Consider the following 22,837-nt stretch of genomic DNA (forward strand, 5'->3'; position numbering starts at 1 on the left):
GGAGATTCCTCTGCAACGGTGACCTCCTCATCGGTAATATCGCCGACCACCACCGTCTCCTTTTGGACTGCAGGGATTGAAGGTTGAGCCGGAGTTGACGCCGTCGCCGCCATAGATATTGCCTTTGGTTTACGGCGCGGCACCTTACTGGCAACCTTCGCCTGGGCCGCCGTTACATCTAGGGCCTTCAACTGCTGATCCATGAGGTCGTTCGGCGCCGGTCTGCGATCACGTGTCTGGGCCTTAGGATGCAAATCAACAACTTTCTTGTCCTTGTCAAGTCCCATCCTCTTGAGGATTTCCTCAGACAGATCCGGGCCAAAACGGTCTGCAAAGGAAACGAAGCAAGAGTTAAGTAAAATAAATAAATCAAAGTTCAAAAACAGAAACATTAAAAGCAGAGATGGGCCTCACACCGACCCCACTCACCCTGTTCGAGGGTCGGTATGAGGCCGACGTGGCAGAGCAGCTCATCCTGAAGAATGATCTGCGTCGGGAGCATCCATCCCTTCGGCGTCCCATCCTTCTCAGCCTCAAAAAGCTTCATTGCCCGCCTTTCGTCCTCATTGAGATGGACCCTAAAGGCATCCATCTTGAGCTTACTCCGGGAGATATATTTCTCACGCTCCCCCCGACTCTCACACCACAAATTGACGCGGTGCTCGAAGGACCGGGGAGTGGATAATCCTTCGGAACCTCGACGTATACCCACCGCCCCTTCCAGTCCTTACAAGATGTAATTTTGGACACGGTAACATAGCCCGGCTCCGTCTGCACGCTGTACCACCCCGTGCCACCGGGGGTTGATGGCCGAAGATGATGAAGCCGGCGGAACAAGTTAACCGTTGGGGCCTTCCCCTTGAAAATACAGAGCCACAAAAAGCCAACTATAGTCCTAATGGCCAACGGATGCAGTTGGGCCACGGCGACGTTCATAGCTTTAATTATGGCCATAACGTATTCATTCAGAGGAAACCGGAGCCCATACTCCAGGTGTCTGATGTATACGCCGATACAGCCCTTGGGAGGGCAACAGACCGCCTGACCTTTCTCAGGAATAACAATTCTATATTCCCTGCCAAAGGAGTAATGGTGTTCAAAAAACTCAGAGCCGGAGCAACTGGCGAACTTGTTTGTCCAAGCACGATCTGGACTGATCTTACAGGCGTCGCCGTGATCCAAGACATGAGGCCTCTCCTCATTGGAATGAGTCCTTTCAACATCACCACCGTCATCATCAACATCATCATCATCATCCGAGAAATCCTCCAAATACTGATCGTCAACCTCAGGAGAAGGAGACCTAGGGCCCCCGGACCTTATCGGGATGGCGGCCAGCGCCTCCTCTTCATCAAGACGCGACGGGGAGCCCCCCCGCGCAGGGTTACTAGGTCCAACATCAGCAGAAGACATGACAACAAATACTTAACAAATAAGAGTTGAAAAATTTGTTTGTTTACCTTGGAAAAGTGTTACGCCGAGTAACGCTTTGAAGACTAGAGAGAAGTTTCGTCAAAGAAGGCTAGAAAGAAGAAAATTTTTGAGAAAATGAAATTTGGAAGGCCAAAATGAGGGGGTAACTGCTCTATTTATAGAGCAAAGCCCATGAAACGGACCAATCAGGGCAAAGCCCATGAAGCGTCAACCAATCAACGCCGAGCCACGTGTCAAGCATGCAGGCATGGAATGTCAATCGACAAACAGTTACAAAACTTCTTCAACACGCTCCTTGACAGAATGCCAATAGACGTATCTTCTTCAACACACTCCTTGGTATCTACTTGCCAAAACGGCTCGCTGATTCAACCAAGCTTGGCAGCACCGGCTGGGGGCAATCAAAAGCACACGGCACTCACAACCTCGGTCTCGGCCAGCGCCACTTTCTTTTCCACATTTGATGCCCTTTACACATCCATGTGGAGGGGGATACTGATACGGCCTAAGCGAGAACCAAGCCGAGGTAGAAGAAGCCGGGCGAGAAATTTTTACTTGCGCGAGAATACGCTCAACACTCATCGAAGGTCCATACCACGGCATAGACTACTACGGGGGCAAATTGATGGGGCATATTTCGCACCATTGGCCGAGTCAACATATTGAGCAAGGTCAAAGATATCCAAAGCAAGTCAACACCTTGGACAGCCTAGCCAGCGCGCACTGTCGGCTGTCCCTTGGGTCTCGGCCATGCAACTAGCCGGTAGGGACACACATCCGCGTACTCACATCAGACCCCTCGGCATGGAGTCAACAGGGCCCGCCGGCCTGCCATGGGTCCCTCGGCCGAGGGTAGAACAGTCTTTCCACCTGCTCTGCCACTTGGCCACTACGTGACAAAAGGTGAAAGTCTATAAATACTCCTCAACCCTCATTGAGGAAAGGATCCGCAAATAATCAATTAAACATACTAATCTGGTATAAACTCCCTTATCTCTCTACAATATACTTTGTGCCAAGTAACACACAACTTAATCCCTTTAAATTTACTGACTTGAGCGTCGGAGTGAGCCGAGCCCTCAGTTTGTTCATCGTTTCAGGAGAGGCCGAAAGGAAGAGTCAAGCAAAGTCATCATTCTACAAGCTTACGTGGTAACAATCTGCTCTGGAACGACACCCGGAACAATAATAATAATAATAATAATAATAATAATAATAATAATAATAATAATAATAATAATAATAATAATAATAATAATAATAATAATAATAATAATAATAATAATAATAATAATAATAATAATAATAATAATAATAATAATAATAATAATAATAATAATAATAATAATAATAATAATAATAATAATAATAATAATAATTGTTCCGAGTGTAATTCCGGAGCAGGATTTGTGACCACGTAAGCTTGTTGAATGATGTATTTACTTGTCTCTTCCTTTCGGTCTCTCCTGTAAAGATGAACAAACTGAGGGCTCGGCTTGGTACCGAGCGTACTCACTCCGACGCTCAAGTCAGTAAACTTAAAGAGATTAAGTTGTGTGTTACTTGGCAAAGAATATTGTAGAGAGATAAGGGAGTTTATACCAGATTAATAGTGAGTTTTAGGATGAATTGTGGATCGTTTTCTCAATGAGGATTGAGGAGTATTTATAAACTTTCACCTTTTGTCACGTAGTGGCCAAGTGGCCAAGTGGCAGAGCAGGTGGAAAGATCGCATTCTACCCTCGGCCGAGGGACCCATGGCAGCCGGCTGGCCTGGTTGACTCCATGCCGAGGGGACTTGGATGTGAGTACGCGGATATGCCTCCCGGTTGGCTAGTTACCCACCGAGATCCAGTGACAGACCGACAGTCGTCTGCGTCGGTTAAATTTGTCTAATACGTTGACTTGTTGTGGATATCTTTGACCTTGCTCAATATGTTGACTCGGTCAGCGGGTGCAGAATATGCCCCATCAATAATAATAATAATAATAATAATAATAATAATAATAATAATAATAATAATAATAATAATAATAATAATAATAATAATAATAATAATAATAATAATAATAATAATAATAATAATAATAATAATAATAATAATAATAATAATAATAATAATAATAATAATAATAATAATAATAATAATAATAATAATAATAATAATAATAATAATAATAATAACAATAATAATAATAATAATAATAATAATAATAATAATAACCTGCCGTTCAGGCCTGACTGCCATCAACACCACCGTCACACCTCCATCCTCCTTCACCGCCACTTTCTCACGCCGGCCTCCGTCGACGGTTGTGGTTTTTGGTGTGGGTTGTTAGGGTTGTGGGGTTGCGGGATCGTGCAGTCTTTAGGGCAGGGGGTTATTCCGTCGTTTTGTCGCCGTTAGCCGCCAACATCCACCCCACGTCGACCTTTTGACCTCACGTCGCCGGTCAGGGAGTGTTGCTGTTGGTTGCTGTTGGTTGTTCCGTCGACGGTTGTGCTTCTGCGATTGGGAGGATATTTGAGCGTGGAGGTTCGTCTTTCTCAGGGGACATTGCCGCCTTTTTTGCGACCTGTGTCCACCTGCGCCACCATTATTGGGCCATCAGACCTCACGTCGCCGGTCTCTGTCGTGGTGGTCGTCGAATCTGACTGCGCTATTCCTTCCTTTTCTCCGGTGAGTGTCGTGTTCCTTTTACAGTAGGGTTTTGCGGTTTGTTTCGTTTTTTTACTGCCTTCTTGCTGCTGGTGTTTGCCCTTGCGGTGGCCTGGTGGTCTGTGGTGCTGTCCCCGGCCATTGCTTCTGCTGCCGCTGCCTTCTTTATGGTGTGGTTGTTGTTTGCGGTGAGAGTTGCGGGTGTCTAGTGCCGTGGGTTTTTTTTTTATATTTTTGGTAGCTAGTGGTGGTGGTTGATCATCATCGGAGTGGGTGGTATTTAGTGGTCACCTTGGCTGCCTTTTCTTTAGGTTGTGGTTGTTGTTTGCGGTGGGTCTTGCCTCTAGCTGCTTGTGCGGTTGCCTTCAGAGTGGTTTTCGTTCGGGTGGTTGCTTGGTGGCTATATCGGTTTTTTGTTGCAGGTGGGGTGTGGGGTTTTTTCTTCCTTCATGCCCGAGCTTGTGAGGTACCATTGTTCTTTTTTGGGTCTTCATGGGTGTCGGGATGGTTTTGGTAAGGGCCTAACTAAGGCAGCTTGCCAGAAACATTTACAGGACCGACATTGTCATGATGGTGCGTTAGACCTTACGCGTCAGACTTTAACTGATAGTTTGACTGTTTATTCCGATGCCGGGAGTTCTTTGAGACGGATGGGGCTCTGGTTGTGTGGGGTGTGTTTTAAAACCCGTACTATTAGAGCTAGATGTCGGCATAGTCGGGGTGATTTTGTGATGCATCCGGAGTGTGTTGATGGCCTCTACACCTTCCATATTCATGGTATTCCGAGACCTTTGGCTTCTTCTACTTCGGTTTCTTCTGATGATAGTGTAGAGCTCGTTCAGTGGTCAATATCTTCGCTGGATCGTTTATTGTCTTTAGGCTTTCGCACCGTGAAATCTATTTCTCCTAAGTGCCGTATTGGGTTTGCTCGGGCTTTGAAAGGGGCCTTGGATGAGGTGTTTGATTCCCCTAGTGATGTCTCCCGCTGGGTTCGTTTGCTTGTTCTACCACTTTGTTTGCTTAGGACTTTCGCTCCGCGGAGTAATCATGAGTGTCGGACTGCTATTCGGCGTCAGCATCAGGAGGAGAGTATTGCCAGGGCTATCCTTGTTTGGGGGGCACCTGGGGGTTTGCAGTTGTTGCAGGAGTGTTTTGATGAGGGTCCTTCTTCATTTACTGTGGATGAGGATCTGGATTTGAGTGAGCTTAACCTCCGCCAATGTCGGCGGAAGATTTCTGATGGCCATTATACTGCTGCTGTCCGAGTGCTTTCTTCCTCTGGGGTCGCCCCCTACTCCGATGCCACTTTTGTGGCCCTGCGTGAGAAGCATCCTGTCGCCCCGCCTCCTTCATTGCCTCCTCTGTCTGGGGATCATCATCCTTTGGTCGCTTCTTCGGCTGTGGTCTTGGATATGATTTGGAGCTTCCCACGTGGTACATCTGTGGGAGGGATGATTTTCGTGCCCAGCACCTTATGGATTGTTTGAGTGGCGCTGTTGTGGCTATCTCCGATGATTTAATCACTTCTATTACTAGGGTGGTTAATCCTTTTCTTGAGGGCCGGTGTCCTCTTCCTCTGGGTGAGTACATTGCCAGCGCCCCTCTCACGCCACTCGTTAAACCGGGTGGTGGGGTTCGTCCTATTCCTGTTGGTACGGTCTGGAGACGGCTTGTCTCTAATGTTGGTGCTTCTTTGGTTGGTCCGTCTTTATCTTCTTATTTTGATGGGCTTCAGTTCAGGGTGGGTGTGTCCGGTGGAGGAGAGGCTATCTTGCATGCCTTGAACCGGCTCATTGAGGCTCGGGGGCTCAGGTGGGGCTTTCTATGTTGCTGGTTGATTTCCAGAATGCGTTTAACCTTGTTGATCGTTCGACCATGCTTCAGGAGGTCCGCCATCGTTGCCCGGCTCTCTCCCGTTGGGTGGAGTTTTGTTATTCCAGCCTTGCCCGCCTTTTTTATGGGGAGCACTGCTTGTGGTCTTGTCAGGGTGTTCAGCAGGGTGATCCGTTGGGCCCTTTGCTTTTCGCTTTGGTTTTGCATCCATTGATTTGCAAGATCCGGGACACTTTTGACCTCACTTTGCAGGCGTGGTACTTAGATGATGGCACCATCGTGGGTGATACTTTGGAGGTGGGGAAGGTCTTGGATTTGATTATGGTGGATGACCCTCGTTTTGGATTGCATCTTAATGTCTCCAAGACGGAGGTCTTTTGGCCTGTTGAGGATCCTCGGAGTCGGCTTCCTGGGGTTTTCCCCCTTCTATTTCTCAGCCATTGCGTGGTGTTACAGTTTTGGGTGGACCTGTCAGTGCTTGTTCTGATTTTAGCAGTGGGATTGTGGCGCAGAGAGTAACCAAGACCATTGAGCCAATTGATTTGGTTGCGAGGATTGAGGACCCGCAATGTGAGTTGCTTCTTATTCGAGCTTGTACTGGTATTTCCAAGCTTTACTTCTCACTTCGTACTTGCTCCCCCAGTGTTTTTGGGTCTGTCCATCTTCCGTTTGATGCCGCTCTTCGTTCTAACTTGGAACGTATTGTCACCGCGTCAGGGTCGGGTTTTGGGGATTGGCAGTGGCGCCTTGCTACATTCCCTTTTCAGCTTGGTGGTCTTGGTGTCTATGCGGCGGGAGATGTGTTATTTTATGCTTTTATTGCGTCCCGTTTGCGATCTGGTTTGGTTTGCGAGGCTAAGCTCCTTCGCCCTTCGGTATTGTAGCTGCGGCTCTACTTTTGATGATGCCGCACGGTGTTTCTGCGACTACGAGGATCGGTATTTTAGGTAACCCTAGTGAAATTGTCGCCTCCAAACTTATGAAGAAATTGGCGAGATATTTATTTCGCGACGGTTCTTCACGCCTCGTAGTCATTTTCTCTTTGACACCACGCCGGACTTGCTTTATGGCGATCTCGGCGGGGTTCTCACTCCTCGATTGGTTACGTGCGGTTCCTATCTCGGGGTTGGGTCGGACTATGAACGGGAGGACTTACCGTAGTGTTCTTGGGTATCGTCTGGGTGTTCCGTTATTCACGGTATCTAGGCCCTGTCCGCTTGCTCTCGGGTTTTTTCTTGAGGATGTTTTTGGGGACCATTTGTTTTATCTCTTGATCTTGTGGGCGTTAAACATCGGCATAACTTTGTTCGGGACACTCTTTTCGACATCTGTTATAGATCTGGTATTACTGCGGGAAAGGAGGTTGATATCGGTTTGGTTGATGGACATTGTGGCTCTTTTCGTCCTGCGGATTTATTGCTTTATTCTTGGGACATGGGGCGTGATGTGTGCGTTGACTTGACAGGTTCTTCTCCTTTGACTCGGATCGGGATGACGGATTTTGTGCTTGGCGGGTTGTCGGCGATCTTTGCTTTCGGCGAAAGTGTGCTAAGTATGGGGATTTGTCGCGGTAGTGGGTTATGGTTTCCTTCCTTTCTCTTTCTCTTCACTTGGGGAGCTGGGTTCGGATGTTGTTGTCTTGGCTCAGCGGATCAGAAATTCTCGGTATCTCAGGATGCGGGGGCTCGGATGGCCGCTTACATTTTTACTAGACTTAGCTTTGCTGTTGCTAAGGGTGTGGGAGCCCAGATTGTCTCTCGGCTCCCCACCAATTGCATGTAAACTTTTATGAATCTTTTAATGAAAGCTGCGCGCATCCTTCCATAATAATAAAAATAATAATAATAATAATAATATTTAAGTTAATTTAAATTCGAATCGTGTAAGTTCAGTTCAGATCCTCTAAATTCAATTCAGATCCTATAAGTTCAATTCAGATCCAATAAATTCAGTTCAGATCAGATTCGTTTCAAAGAACATGGCCTCTATGTTATTAGTTATTACCCATCTCCTTATTAATTTTTATTTTTTTCGAGAAGCTTATTAATTTTTATTTTTATTATACTTCAATCATTAATTATTTTTTCCTTCTTTAAACTCCTTATTAATTAATTATTAATTAATTAATTAAATGGGGGTTACATAGTTACATTCAAATCATTTATCCATTACCCTTTTCCGTTCCCAATTTGATTAACATTTCCTCTCTAATCGGAGAAAAATTAGGGTTTTTTTGTTTTTGTTTTGTTTTTTTTGTGTAGTCATTATTATCAGAGTAACAAGGCTTAGATTTGTATGGAGCCGCGAGTCGGTAATAAGTTTCGGCTCGGTCGAAAGATCGGAAGTGGGTCTTTTGGAGAGATCTATCTTGGTTTGTTTCTTTTTTTAATTCTTGATTTTTGTAAAATTTGTAATAATTTAATTTGTTGTGGAATTTTTAATAATGTTAATTTGGGTTTTTTTTTATTGGATTTTCTGTAGGTACAAATGTGCAAACCAATGAGGAGGTGGCAATTAAGCTTGTGAGTATTTGTTTTGATTTTTTGTAATGATTTTTAAGTTTATGATATTGATAATTTATTTTGTTTACTTGGAAGTTGTTTTCTTTGTGGATTTGTAGTGTTTAATCGCGGTATTGATACTAGGTAGTAGGGAAGCTTATGATTGATGGTGTTAGGTTTTAGTGTATAGTGTTTACTATAATTTGATAAGAGTGTTGTGAGTGAGGTTAATGTTATGTTGAGGAATGTGGTAATTTGTAGATTATGGTGTCACGAGGTTACTGGGGTGTAGGATGCTTCATTAAGTATTTTGTGTTTTTGGAGAACTAGATGGAATTTATGTGCCTTTTGGAAATTGTCGATCAATGCAAGATTTCAGAGGCAGCCTTGTTTAGTCGTTTTGTTGCTAACACAAAGGTAATACATTTGAATATTTGATCCCTCTTATGCCGCGGTTTATGGGTGGCATTGAGGCACTGGGGTTAATGTTGTTGTGGATGATCAACAATGGAAGGAGCCTAAGTAATAAGAAATGTCACCCATCTCCTGATAGATGAAAAGATGACGCGTCTTGTTTGGAATGTAATGAGCCTTTATTGTAAACTCATTGTTTGGCTTATATGGGATATGTCTCTAGTTTTGGTTATTACTAGTATTAGCTTGCTTAGCTTATCTGTATATTGTAGTATTGCTTATTGATATATCTTGTTCTATCTATGGATGCGCATGTGATTCTACAAGATTCTGGTAGTGCCATTGTTTCCCTAGCTTTCCCCTCGTGTCTTCTTGGTTCAGTGTTAGAACTTGAAAGTTGAAGATTCAGATATGGTCCAAATTATCGTTCATATTGGTTTATGGGTACTCTTAATTTTCAATCGTTGAAACTCAGATATGGATAGTTGCAAGAACTCCTTCGTCTGACGTGTCATAAAGGATTGAGGCATTTTGACAACATGACAAGCTTTAACTAATCCTTGAGACGAGGAAAGGAGTGAGACCTGGTCTCTGAGATATCTTTATTGGTGGTGGCTGGTGGGATAGGTTGGAAAGGTCTTAATACATTTTTTTAGGTAGTGGTACTGTTGAATAGGATGGGGAGAGTTGATAAGTTCCTTCCATTTTTCTGAACTATTAATTGTGTTATTGGCACTAGGGAAGCTTATGATTGATGGTGTCAGGTTCTAGTGTATAGTGTTAACTATAATTTGCTAGGAGTGTTGTGAGTGAGGGTAATGTTATGTTGGAGGATTGTGGTAAGTTGTAGATTATGGTGTCTCGAAGATACTGGATTGTAGGATGCTTAATTATCTATCTTGTGTTTTTGGACAACTAGATGGAATTTATATACCTTTTGGAAGTTGTTGATCATGCAAGGTTTTGGAAACAACCACTTTGTGTTGCTAAGATAGGGTAAGGCTGCCTACATTTGATCCCGTTACCCCGCAATTTACGGGTGTCATTGAGGTACTGGGGCTAATGTTGTTGTTTATGATGAATGGAAGGTGTCATTGTTGTATTGGGGCTATGATGAATGTAATCAGTATGTCTCTAGTTTTGGTTATTACTAGTATGACGGGTGTCATTGAGGTACAGGAGCTAATATTGATTGGCTTATATGGGATATGTCACCCGCAATTTTACGGGTCTTGTTTGGAATGTTCTTTAAGATTTGGTTTCTGCCTTTTTTCCCATTTCACACGTAGTGACTTGTCCTTTGCCGCTGTTATTGATTAGATATTGGGTTATGCTAAATGGTAGAAAACTTTTTTTTACTCTGGCTCTTTTGGAAAGACTCACTATTATTTGTGGGGTTTGAAATGAAGCAAGCAGGTTCACTAAATTGTGTGCATTTATAATTCGATGAAGTTTTAGTCAATCAGTGTCGTCATATGTCATGTGAAAAAACTTTTTGGAAAGCCGATGCAGGAGCCTCTGAAACACCGGGGTAACGTTGTCGTTGAATTTTGGATTGTCAACTTTTGAAGTAGGTGTTTTGAATGTTTTTTCGGATTTTTGATATCCCGGAAATTAGGGAATGACTTTTTCGTATCCATTGCTTTCGACATTGGTTTGATATATAGGATAACTTACACTGTCTTTTGCGTATTTCGGCGTATTGTTTATGGGTTGTACCACACTTTTGAGTGGCAGTGTCATTATTTCCCTAGCTTTTCCCTGTGCTTCTTTCTTGGTTCAGTGTTAAAACTTGAAAGTTGAAGATTCATCACAGGACGGGTTCAAATTTTCTTTCATATTGGTTTACCTTTTTTTAAATAGCTACTCTTAGTTTTCAATCGTTGGAACTCAGATATGGATAGTTTCAAGAACTGCTTCATCTGACGTGTCATAGAGGATTGAGGCATTTTGATAACATGACAAGCTTTTACTAATTCTTGAGACGAGGAAAGGAATGAGACCTGGTCTCTGAGATAGTCTTTATTGGTGGTGGGTGGTGGGATAGGTTGGGAAGGTCTTATACATTATTTTTTTTAGGTACTGACATTGTGGAATAGGACGGGGACAGTTGATAAGTTCCTTTTCCTGAACTATGGTTTCTGCGGATGAAGAGCTTTCCTAAAGGTCTACCTGATAATATCTTACTGTATTGTTAGAATAATTTAGCGGAACAGCCTTTTAGAGCGTACACGTTAATATGTGACAACCGTATCGGCATTGAATGTTTCAACATCATCACTTGATAATTTTGGTTTGGTGCATGCCATTGTGACTGATGACGTGACTCTTCTTATCTTCCATTTCTATTCTGGGATTGTATTTAATCACATCATCATGTATTTAAGTGTTTCAGTCTAATATAATGGGACTTCTTCCTGGCATTTTGCACCTTTTCATGATCATTTTTAATTGGATTTTTATTTCCCAGGAAAATGTGAAAACGAAGCATCCTCAACTTCTGTACGAGTCCAAGTTATATAAAATTTTGCAAGGAGGAAGTAATGAACTTATTTGTCATGCTTGACTCTTATTTTCAATATTTGTCATCAGGCTAATTTTGTCAATCGCTCTCCCTTTTCCAGTTTTGTCATATTTCTCACCCTAGTTTTTTTTGGTAATATTTGCAGCTGGAATCCCAAATGTAAAATGGTTTGGTGTTGAAGGGGACTATAATGTTCTTGTTATAGATTTACTTGGACCTAGCTTAGAAGATTTATTCAACTTCTGTAGTAGGAAACTATCTTTGAAGACTGTCCTTATGCTTGCTGATCAAATGGTATTTGCTCTCTTTTTATCTTCTTCTCTCACGTTTACACTAATGCTGTGTTCATTTCAGATCTAATCGCCTCAACTTTTGTCAGATCAATAGAGTTGAATTTGTTCATTCTAAATCTTTCTTGCATCGTGATATCAAGCCAGACAACTTCCTTATGGGGTTAGGGCGACGCGCAAATCAGGTTATAATACCTTTCAGTAGGTCATTTGGGAGGCAGGGTGGCTGTAAATTATATGATGATAACATGTTTTCTTTCTATAGTTCGGTAAGCACTTGCTAATTTCCTGTATGCCATTTGCCAACTGAATGTAGGTCTACATGATTGATTTTGGTTTAGCCAAGAAGTATAGAGATAGTTCAACACATCAACATATTCCCTATAGGTGAGTCATTTGAAAGAATTTACATAACAAACATGTGTGTTGGTAATTTTTATGAGCTGCCCCTTTTTTGTGCCTCTAACATGGGTTATTGCATAAATGCTATATTCACATATGGGATGAGCACTTCAGTACTCTCCTAACTATATTTCAGTGTCTTTGCTGTTAAGTTACTTTAAATGCATATCCTTTACGTCTCCTTATCCCGCAGTTCCCTCACATGGAAGGAGTTGGGAAAAGGAAAATGAATTGATGCATTCGAGGCGAATGGTTTTTTAACTTATTCGATATTTGATGTAGGGAGAATAAAAATTTGACGGGAACTGCTAGGTACGCTAGCATGAACACTCATCTAGGCATTGGTATGCTTCTACACCTTTGATATTTTCTCTTCATTCTCTGTTTTCCCTCCCGTGATTGGTTAAATTCAGAATTCTTGATGAATTCATAAAGTGTATCATATCCATTTATCAAGTTGGCATTTCAGCAGCTGTTTCTGATCCTGATTTTAGTTTCATTGTGCAGAACAAAGTCGGAGGGATGATCTAGAGTCATTAGGTTACGTTCTCATGTATTTTTTAAGAGGGAGGTGAGCTACTAATTTTCACTTTTGTTGTAATCTGTGCTTTGTAGTTCGTTCTTATGTCTTTCAGTTTCTTTAGTTTTGAGCCACTCTCTACCAGTCTTCCGTGGCAGGGTTTGAAAGCTGGAACCAAGAAACAGAAGTATGAGAAGATTAGTGAGAAAAAGGTTTCGACTTCCATTGAGGTAATCAATCATATCTGGTGAATGGTGATCGTCTTCAGAAATTTCTGAGAAGTTGTTTGGTTTTTGACTTTTGAGAACCGAAGGAATTGAACTTCCTGGGAGTTCCCAATTACTTCTAGATAGAGGTAGTCACTTACCTAGCCCTTTAGGTTAGTTGAAATCCCGTGGGAAGTTATAGTTCTTATTTTTATCCAAATATTTTCGACCACTTCGGGAAATCTAAGTCTACTGGAACATAATTCTCCAATGTGAGTTGCGAACCAAATAAGCACTAAGACCCATTTCAGTGACATGCCTCTTGCAGATCTTGCAGTTCTACAGCTTGACATTTGTTGGTTTGTAACAATTGTTTTTCAGTCTTTATGTCGGAGTTATCCAACAGAGTTTGCATCATACTTCCACTATTGTCGTTCACTGCGTTTCGATGACAAGCCAGATTATGCTTATTTGAAAAGGATCTTCCGTGACCTTTTTATTCGTGAAGGTGTGAAAAAATATCAACTTTAAAGGTTCACTCATAGAGGGTCTGAACAACCTTTGATCATGGTCCTCATTATTTTGTTTCAGGATTTCAGTTTGATTATGTCTTCGACTGGACGATTTTGAAGTACCAACAATCCCAGATTGTTGCCCCACCCCCACGTGCTCTTGTGAGTAACTATTATAGGGCCTTAGCTGACTATTAATCATTTTTTCCGGAAGTTGACTTAATGATTAAGTCACCTGTTTATGTACTCAATAATCTTTTATAGGGTGCTGCTGGACCGAGCTCTGGATTGCCTCATGCTAGCAATGATAGACAACCTGGTACTGTCAGAATGCTGTTTTCTTCGCTGTATAATGGATTCATTTCTTTAAGTTTAATCCGGTGCTCCGGCTGTTTTCTAATATTAATTATTACGGAGTAATTACCAGTATGTGTGTGTTTATTCATACGCCATGGATTAACTTACTGAGATATCGTCTCTTTTTTAGGGAGTGAAGATGTCAGACCTTCTGGTTGGCTTTCAGCAGATTCATCCCGCAGGAGGATAGGGAGTTTACCTAAGCAGAAAAGCCCCGTTGGAAATGATCCAGCTGCAGCTAAAGACGCTGTGGTAAAGTTCATTATTGGTCTTATTACGTTGTTGTACTGAAATTTGTTGAGATACAGAGTGCCTGTTTGGTGTGCAACATTCATTTGTGAATTTTCAATTAGGGCATCCATTTAACGTCTCCCCTTTTTTTGGCTTTTCAAATACTTTCCTCTCTTTTATAAACTGGCATAAGTCTGGTCGTCTGGATATCGATTTGAACTTTGAAGGACCCATAACCTGTTTTAGTATTGTTTTGGTAACTCATTTACATTGCAATTTTCGATTTTGTAAAGGTGAGAGGTTTCACGAGAAGAGGGTATTACTTACATGGTGTAATGATGATTTGTGGTAGCTGACCTCAAATCACGTTGGGACTAAGGCTTCTTGTTGTAATGATGTTGATATGGGTTTAAGTGGACAAATGGTCAATAATTAATTGAATGGAGATCTCGATGCATTGTGACACGATTTACATACAAAAGAACGGTCCCTCTCATTATTTTAGTAATTTAAGTTGCGAGTCTTTGGTTTCAATGGAAATGTAGATATTTGACATTTATATAATTATTTCCTTAATGCTGCAGCTTTCAAATTCAGTAATGAGAACAAACTCATCAGCCAGGCGTGCGGTTGGGTCAAGCAGTCGTGATGCAGTGTTTGCAGGGAGTGAAGCCGATACCTCTCGTCCTGGAATAGGTGACCCTAGTCTTCATAAAGTTACAAGCGGTCATCGGAGTTCACCATTTGTGTCGTCCGAGCATCCACGCACTTATTCGGGTAGAGTACCGTCGAATGAACCCAATCTAGAATCTACTATCAGGAAAATTGAGAGCCTAAATGTCAACAACCAAGAGAGGTTAGACTGATGAGCGATGACTAATTGACTACGATCAACGCTTTGGTTTGGTAAACAACACAACCCCGGCCCCTCTCCCGCTTGTAAATCTTCAAACATGTACCATCGGTGTTAATTTTTTTTAGTATTATTTTCGCCTTTGTACACTAAACTTGTTCGTTTTTATTTTATATTTTAGTATATTTTTTTTGGGTGAGTTTAGAGCTAAAACAAGGTGCCAGTGAGAAATGGGAGAGGCGACTTTTTATAGGAAACATTTGTAAAGTTATAATGGAGACCGTTGAGTTTACATCTTCAATTATTCATGGGAAGAGTTTGCATTTATAGATCATTCTTGTCTTGTTTTCAACTAAAGACACCGGTGAATTAGTGATTTTTTGTATTCATCATTTCGAATTATAATGAAATCTTATTTACTTAAATGGTGTCCACCTAGGATTGAGAATCCCGAATCTACATACCCAACACCTTGACCCATCGCCCTTAGCCTCTCATCTCACCGTCTACCCCTACCATCATGTTTTGTTTGCCCACCATCACCTCACCACGCCTCTATCACCGATTCACCGCCCTTCACAACACCTAGTTGACCCAACACTGCCTCCACCCCCACCATAAGCCATGCTAGCCACACCCTACCCTACCATACCAACTCATTCACTCTCTTCGCCATGGATGATGTTTGTGAAGTCGTCTAGTGACCTGAGATGTGTAGACGGCCTATCTCGGTTGATCTAATTGGACGGTGGAGATGGAGTGTTACAGTTGTCTTCGAAAATGTTAATAGAGGATAGAACAAGAATGGGTAGAGTGAAATTTGAAAAGTGTCTTTTCATATTAGAGAGGAACACTACCGAAGATGTCTTATCGGGGGGTGAGTTAGTTGGAGGTATTGTGGCAAATAAGTCTCAGGTTTGAATCCCCTTTTCCTAAATTATATTCCCTTCATACAACATCAGTGGTAACATTGAGAATCTTGACACTATTTATGATCGTAGTGAATATTCAATATTACTCTTAATCTGTAAGACAAAATATAGTCATCTGAGATCTTGTTTGATTTATCGTCATGATGCTATAAAAAAATCAAATTTTTATAATTTTTAATAATGTGTAACTAAAGATATTCACGTTGCAAAACGTGTCTCGACAAATGTGAAAAAGTCAATGTTACCATTGATGTGGTATGGAGGGAGTAAATCATTTGTGACGGACTGACGGCTGATATCCGTCCTTGTGATGAGTCAAATAAAACCCACATGGGCGGATAAAGACAAGTTATTTATGATTCTCTATGCAATTTACTTTTGGTCTTATCTACCCATGTGGGAGATACTTGACCCGTCATAAGCTTGTGACGGATATATCCGTCACAAGTGAGACCTATTGGAAATTATAATGACTCCCAAGGTTTCTATGAGTCTAATGACCTGACTATATATAATCAATTAAAGGTTATCTCATTTAGACTTCGAGTACGTCATTCTCTCATATGGCTTACCTGGTATACGTGATTTGTAGATTATTACATATACACAGAGGTTTATTTAATGCGCACTAAAATGGTGGGTTCTCTCGTCATAAAAAAAAAATCTTATCTTTATTAATTCAGAAGACAATGTTGAATGCAGAATGCGCCACGTCATTTGTACATTTTTTTTTTTTTTTGGAAATTCAGGTTATGGTGGGACCCGTTGGTGTGCAAAGAATTAATGTCTTCAAATCTCCGCTAATACAAACATGCGACAATTTCCGTCTTAGCAAAAATACTATGAAATAATTTTACATTCGGAATAAATGAATTAATTTAGACCAACTAGATAACTACAATAGAAATGCAAAAAAAAATGTCATCCAAAAACATTAATACCGACCCAAATACATATCCGTGCAATTTAATCGTTGATTTAGACCAACTAGATAATTACAATAGAAATGCAAAAAAAAAAAAAAATGCATCCAAAAATATTAATACCGGCCCAAATATATACCCGTGCAATTTTGCACGGGTTTAAAACTAGTAATTATTTAAACCAAACGTAAGTGCAATTATTGATATTTAAAAGATTGTTAAAATCCAAACTACCAAATGTTAATCAACGTAATGCGATTATAATATGCGTACAATGAAAGAGATTTGTAATAATCTACGGACTATGAAAGAGATATTTGAGTTGTAACAATTAATTATGTAAACCAATGTATGTAGTACAATTATTATTGATGTTTAAAAATGGTTAAAATCACATTCAACTACCAAATATTTAGGAAGTGGCAAATAAGCCCTATATGTTTATATGCATATTAGCCAGGGGCGGATCCAGGAATTCCGTCTATCTGGGGCTAAATTTTAAAACTATACAAAGTTATGTGCATAAGTTGAAATAAAAAAATACAAAACTGCAATTGGATCTTACAATTAACATCCGCATGAAAGGAAAGGAGAAATCAGAACCAGACTAATTAAAAAAATATACAAAATGAAGAAAGTAAAGGAAATAAACCTGAAGGAAAATGGAGTTTTGAATGAAAACGGTTGGAGATAGAGAGGACTGAGGAGTGACGACTGTGAATAATAAATGGGATAGGTAGGAGAGTGAGGGCTGTGAGGGTTTTGATAGGGAAGAATACGGGCTTGAAATAAATGCTTTTTTTAAAAAAAAAAAAAAATTATATAGAACGATACAACTGATTTGAACGAAAATTGTATCTATTTTTTAAAACTCGTCATTATGAAACTTATTACTTTGCTCAACTCTTCTGAATTTAATTTTACTGAATTTTTCTGAACTTAATTTTGCTGAACTTAATTTTGCTTAATTTTCTTTGAACTTAATTTTCTTTGAACTTAATTTTTCTTTGAACTTTTCAAGTTAATTTTCTTTGAACTTAACTTAACTTAATTTTGCTGAACTTTTCTGAACTTAACTTAATTTTTCTGAACTTAACTTATAGAGAGTGACTTTAAGTCCAAAAGAACAGGGCCTTAAGTCGATACCTTTTAAAATTTTGTAAGGACATTAAATTTATGTGTCATTTATTTATGTAGTGCTCCAGGTGTAATTCCGGAGCAGGATTTGTGACCACGTAAGCTTGTTGAATGATGTTGTTGCTTGACTCTTCCTTTCGCTCTTTCCTGTTTAAGATGAACAAACTGAGGGCTCGGCTTGGTACCGAGCGTACTCACTCCGACGCTTTAAGTTAGTAAACTTAAAGAGATTAAGTTGTGTGTTACTTGGCAAAGTATATTGTAGAGAGATAAGGGAGTTTATACCAGATTAATAGTGAGTTTTAGGATGAATTGTGGATCGTTTTCTCAATGAGGATTGAGGAGTATTTATAGACTTTCACCTTTTGTCACGTAGTGGCCAAGTGGCCAAGTGGCTAGCAGGTGGAAAGACCGTTCTACCCTCGGCCGAGGGACCCATGGCAGGCCGGCTGGCCTGGTTGATGTGAGTACGCGGATATGCCTCCCGGCTGGTTAGTTGCCTAGCCGAGACCCAAGTGACAGGCCGACAGGCTGAGTCGGTTAGGCTGTCTAATACGTTGACTTGCTGTCTTTTGTCTTGACCTTGCTCAATATGTTGACTCGGTCAGCGGGTGCAGAATATGCCCCATCATATAGTATTTGAACCAAATATAAAAATTACTAAGTATTATTTATTACTTTTTATCGGTAAGATACTTTTCATGTTGGATAATGAATGAAGCTAATTTATAATTATTTCAACTTTTTTTTTTCAACGAAGCTTAGCAAAATTTATTTCAATTGCCTTGTACTCATACTGCATTCGATAAGAATGTAGAATTTTTTTTTTTTAAAATTACAAGGTATACAAGGTAATTTTAAAAAATGATACTCTCTCCTTTCCAATATTTTCTCAATTTTTAATATTTGTAAGGGGGTGTTTTAACCAGTAGACAAATGTTTAAGACATAGAGAGTATACAATTTATTATAATTATAATGGAAGTAATATTATATAATTTTTTTCTCCCGGAGTATCATATTTTAGTCGTTAAATCGTTAATAGTAAAATGATTGATAATTGATTGAATGATTGGAAAGAAAGATAAAAAGAAATAGCTATAAGTCTACAACAAATAGAAAAAAAGAGTATAAGTTTGTAAATAAATAAAGAGAGAAAATAACTAGTAGTTCATATATAATGAGAAGAAATAATCACCATATATTGTATCTATATAAATATAGGCTAATGGTGTAAGCCGGACAATGTAAAATAAAGTGAATCTTTAGCCTTATAGTTCAGCGCATAATACATGATGAGGGAAAAAAATTCATTAGTGAGAGTCGAACCCGAGTACCTTCTATGGAAACCAAACAACAAACCAACAATCTACAAGCAACCATGTGATTCTATAGTACTTCATAATCTATATATTTTTGTTTTCCTCAGAAACTACTCGGGCTATAGCCTGAGTAGCCTACCCTTGGATCCGCCCCTGATATTAGCCCTATGTCTTTCTATTAGTTCAAATTAACCCACTAGTTATATTTGATGTGCAATTAAGCCAAATCGAATATATTCATGTCAATTTCTCGTCGGAAAAAAAAGACTAGTCGCCGGAAAGATTTCTAGGATTAAGTTAAATAATTAAAAAAAAACTCATCCCCTATTTACTAAATGAACTAGTTTGAATGCCCGTGCGTTGCAACGGGGTAATTAACTTATTTATAATGCAAAAAAAAAAAACGTTATAAGCGTTTAATGTTTACATTATATGTCTAATGATTTGTTTACATATTATTAAAATATCTCTTTCAAAAAAAAAAAAGATTAATATATACGTGGGTTAACTCTTATTTTAATTATATAATCACCCTACCTTATATTAATCTTTCGATGTGGGACAATTCTACTATTTATAAGTAATATATTCACAAAAATTGGATTTTTTTCTGATATGGGACAATTCTAATATTTATACGTAATATATATTTATCAAACATGCATTATTTTTCAATGTGGGACAAATAACATACTCAGAATTACACCATCTTTTTTGCACTTAGTTCGACATCCAACCAGATCTCGAATACCGAATACAGACAATTGCTACTCATTATATCTAATAGTTATATTTAAATTTAATAATATGATCAAGTACTCTCCATTAATATTTGTACGTTGTTTTTCTTCAAAAAAAAAAAATTAAAATAATCGAGATACGGAAATTTCCCGTAGTACCCCTTAGTTTTGTTAGATTTTCCATGTTACCCCTACTTTTAAAAATCTGCCCATGGTACCCTTGAGGTTCCATTTTTTTGCCCATGGTACCCTCTAATGTAAAGGCTGTTAAATGGACGTTAAGTTTGATGGCGTGACAATAAAATAACAATTAAAAAATAATACCCCCTTTATTGTTTTATTGGTACGGATATCTCTCTTTTAAATGCAAATTTAATTAACTATATCATTATAATATTGGAAATTTCTCATGGTAACCTTGAACTTTGATAGATTACACATGCTACTATTGACGTTTGTTTTCTATTTTTTTATCATAATTAAAATATGTGCAAATGATAAGAACCTATACTCTAATGATAGAATATTTTTTAACACAATTCTAATTATATTATTTAAACATTGTATATTTACGGATTTACCACACCTACATTATTTTTCAATATGGGACATATAAATTCTATAGGTAGAAAATATAATGATATAAACTTTTAAGAGCTCTCCAAGACAATACTTAAGCGACTCAAAAGATTTTGGATTGATGCCTAAGTTCCAAGGATGCTCATAGAATCACCCACCTTATGCTATATTTTGATATGGGAAAATTCTATTTTTTATATGTAGTATATTTATCACACCTATATTATTTTTCAATGTGGGAGATATAACATACTATGAAATACACCATCTTTAATATGTGCAAATTATATAAAATCTATATATACTCTAATGATAGCATTTCTTACCATGAATCTAATAATATTATTTTCATAATTTCTTTACCGACATTATTTTGTCAAATGAAATTTAAAAGTTTTTATATGAAAATTAGAAACATCACTTGAATATAAAATAAGAAATACATAGTATATATTATAATAACTAAAAGATTTTCCAAACATTAACTTAGGTTAGAAATCATTATTGTAGAAACAGTAATATAAACTCTTTTAAGAGTTATCTCTGACAATACTTAAGGGAATCAAAAGATTTTGGGTTATGACTTCTATTTATAATCATAAGATCACCATGCCTTACAGTAATCTTCCGATGTGGGACAATTTTAATATTTATACATAGTATATTCACCACACTTACGTTACTTTTCAATGTAGGACAAATAACATACTAACTACTAAGTACACCATTTTTTTTGTACCTACTTTGAGATCAACCCGATTTAATAATGAGAAAATACAATACAATACAATATACACTCTAATAATAGCATTTTTTTGTCACAATCTAATTATATAATTTTCATACGATATTTTTTTTTTTCAAATGAAATATAAAGTTTTTATATCAAAATAATAAACATCACTTTAATATAATATAGAAAATGTATATATATGGGACTTTTCTATTATTTATACATAATATATTATATATTCACAACACATACATTATTTTTCAATGTGAGATATATAACATACTAAAAAGTCTATATCTTTTATATCAAAAAATTTTGGATTAATACCTAAGTTTCAAGGATGCCTCCTATTTATATTTATAGAATCACCCTACCGTATACTATTATTTCAATGTGAGATACATAATTTAATTATTTAGACGTAGTATGTTCATAATGCCTACATTATTTTTCAATGTGAAAGATATAACATACCAAGAAATACACGTCTCTTCTTAAAAAACCACTATTGTATACATATTATTTTTCTTTGAAGGTAAAAACCACTTAGTCTCGATCATTAAATATGGATCTCTACATCGTACATATAACGACTCATTAAAGCTCTATTACTGCATTCAGAAGACAACCATTAGTAAAATCTTTAGTTTTGTATTGTGTCAGAAGACTACCATTAGTAAAACCTTTTATTTTTTGATTTTCTTGTTCAACTTTTAGTTATTTTTTTATTTTCTTGTTCATATTCTTAACTCTTTCCCGAGTAATTCTCAACGATTTCCACTTTATTTTTATATCATATCGTAGATAACGATAGAAAATCTTACGAGCTCTTTAAAACAATATTTATAAGACTCAACAAATTTTGGTGGATACATAAGTTCCAAATATGCATCCTATTTATAATCATAGGATCACATCACCTTATACTAATCTTTCGATGTGGGACAATTCTACTATTTATATGTAGTATATTCACCGCACCTACTTATTTTCCAATGTGGGACAAAACATACTAAAAATTATACAATTTTACGTATTAAGAAGTACACCATCTTTAACATGTGCAAATAATATGAAATTTATATTCTAATGATAGCATTTTTTAACACAAAGCTAATTATATTATTTTCATAATTTTTTTAATGATATTTTTTTGCCAAATGAAATGTAAAAGTTTTATATAAAAATTGGAAATATCACTTGAATATAATTTAGGAAATATACATATTATAATAATTAAAAGATTTTCCACTTTATTTTTTACATCAAAAATTATACTTTCCTAAATTGATTTTTGATGATGTGGACGCTCTCAGATCGCTCGAAAAAACTCTCTTTTATATATATATATAGATATAGATAGGCGAAACTCTAACTTTTCCCGCCTAAAACATATTTCCTAAAACATATACTATAGGTATGGACATGATAGGTTATAAATGGACATAATCTTTTGTATTTAAATATTTATAACATTCAATATTTCAAATTATGCACAAATTTATCCCCGATCTTTCCATGATAAAAAAATTCCATTTTTTTTTTAAAACTTTATGATAAAAATTCGTTGATTTTTACGATAAAAATTTGCTGCTAAAAAATACTCCCTCCCAGTCACTATAATGTTCCCCCTTTCTCGAAACGGATTATTCAACTAATGTTCCCCTTTCTATTTTTAGAAACTTTTACTCTTATTTTATTCATCCCTCTCTCCTATCACCAAACCCCACACAAC

The 22,837-nt window shown here is 38.1% G+C and overlaps 1 protein-coding gene across 1 annotated transcript; it reads left to right on the forward strand.

Annotated features, from left to right (window-relative positions):
- The first annotated feature begins 7,979 nt into the window (after nt 1–7,979).
- On the forward strand, nt 7,980–15,086 carry LOC141613868 (casein kinase 1-like protein 2). Its single transcript, XM_074432613.1, has 14 exons — nt 7,980–8,298; nt 8,409–8,449; nt 11,313–11,382; nt 11,512–11,660; nt 11,746–11,841; nt 11,973–12,043; nt 12,341–12,402; nt 12,566–12,629; nt 12,724–12,808; nt 13,166–13,292; nt 13,376–13,458; nt 13,561–13,615; nt 13,784–13,905; nt 14,469–15,086. Exons 1-14 carry the CDS (start codon nt 8,223–8,225, stop codon nt 14,748–14,750), a joined length of 1,383 nt encoding a protein of 460 aa, XP_074288714.1. The 5' UTR covers nt 7,980–8,222; the 3' UTR covers nt 14,751–15,086.
- Nucleotides 15,087–22,837: the final 7,751 nt, after the last annotated feature.

Source organism: Silene latifolia, chromosome 1 (genome assembly GCF_048544455.1).
Source record: "Silene latifolia isolate original U9 population chromosome 1, ASM4854445v1, whole genome shotgun sequence".
NCBI lineage: Eukaryota > Viridiplantae > Streptophyta > Magnoliopsida > Caryophyllales > Caryophyllaceae > Silene > Silene latifolia.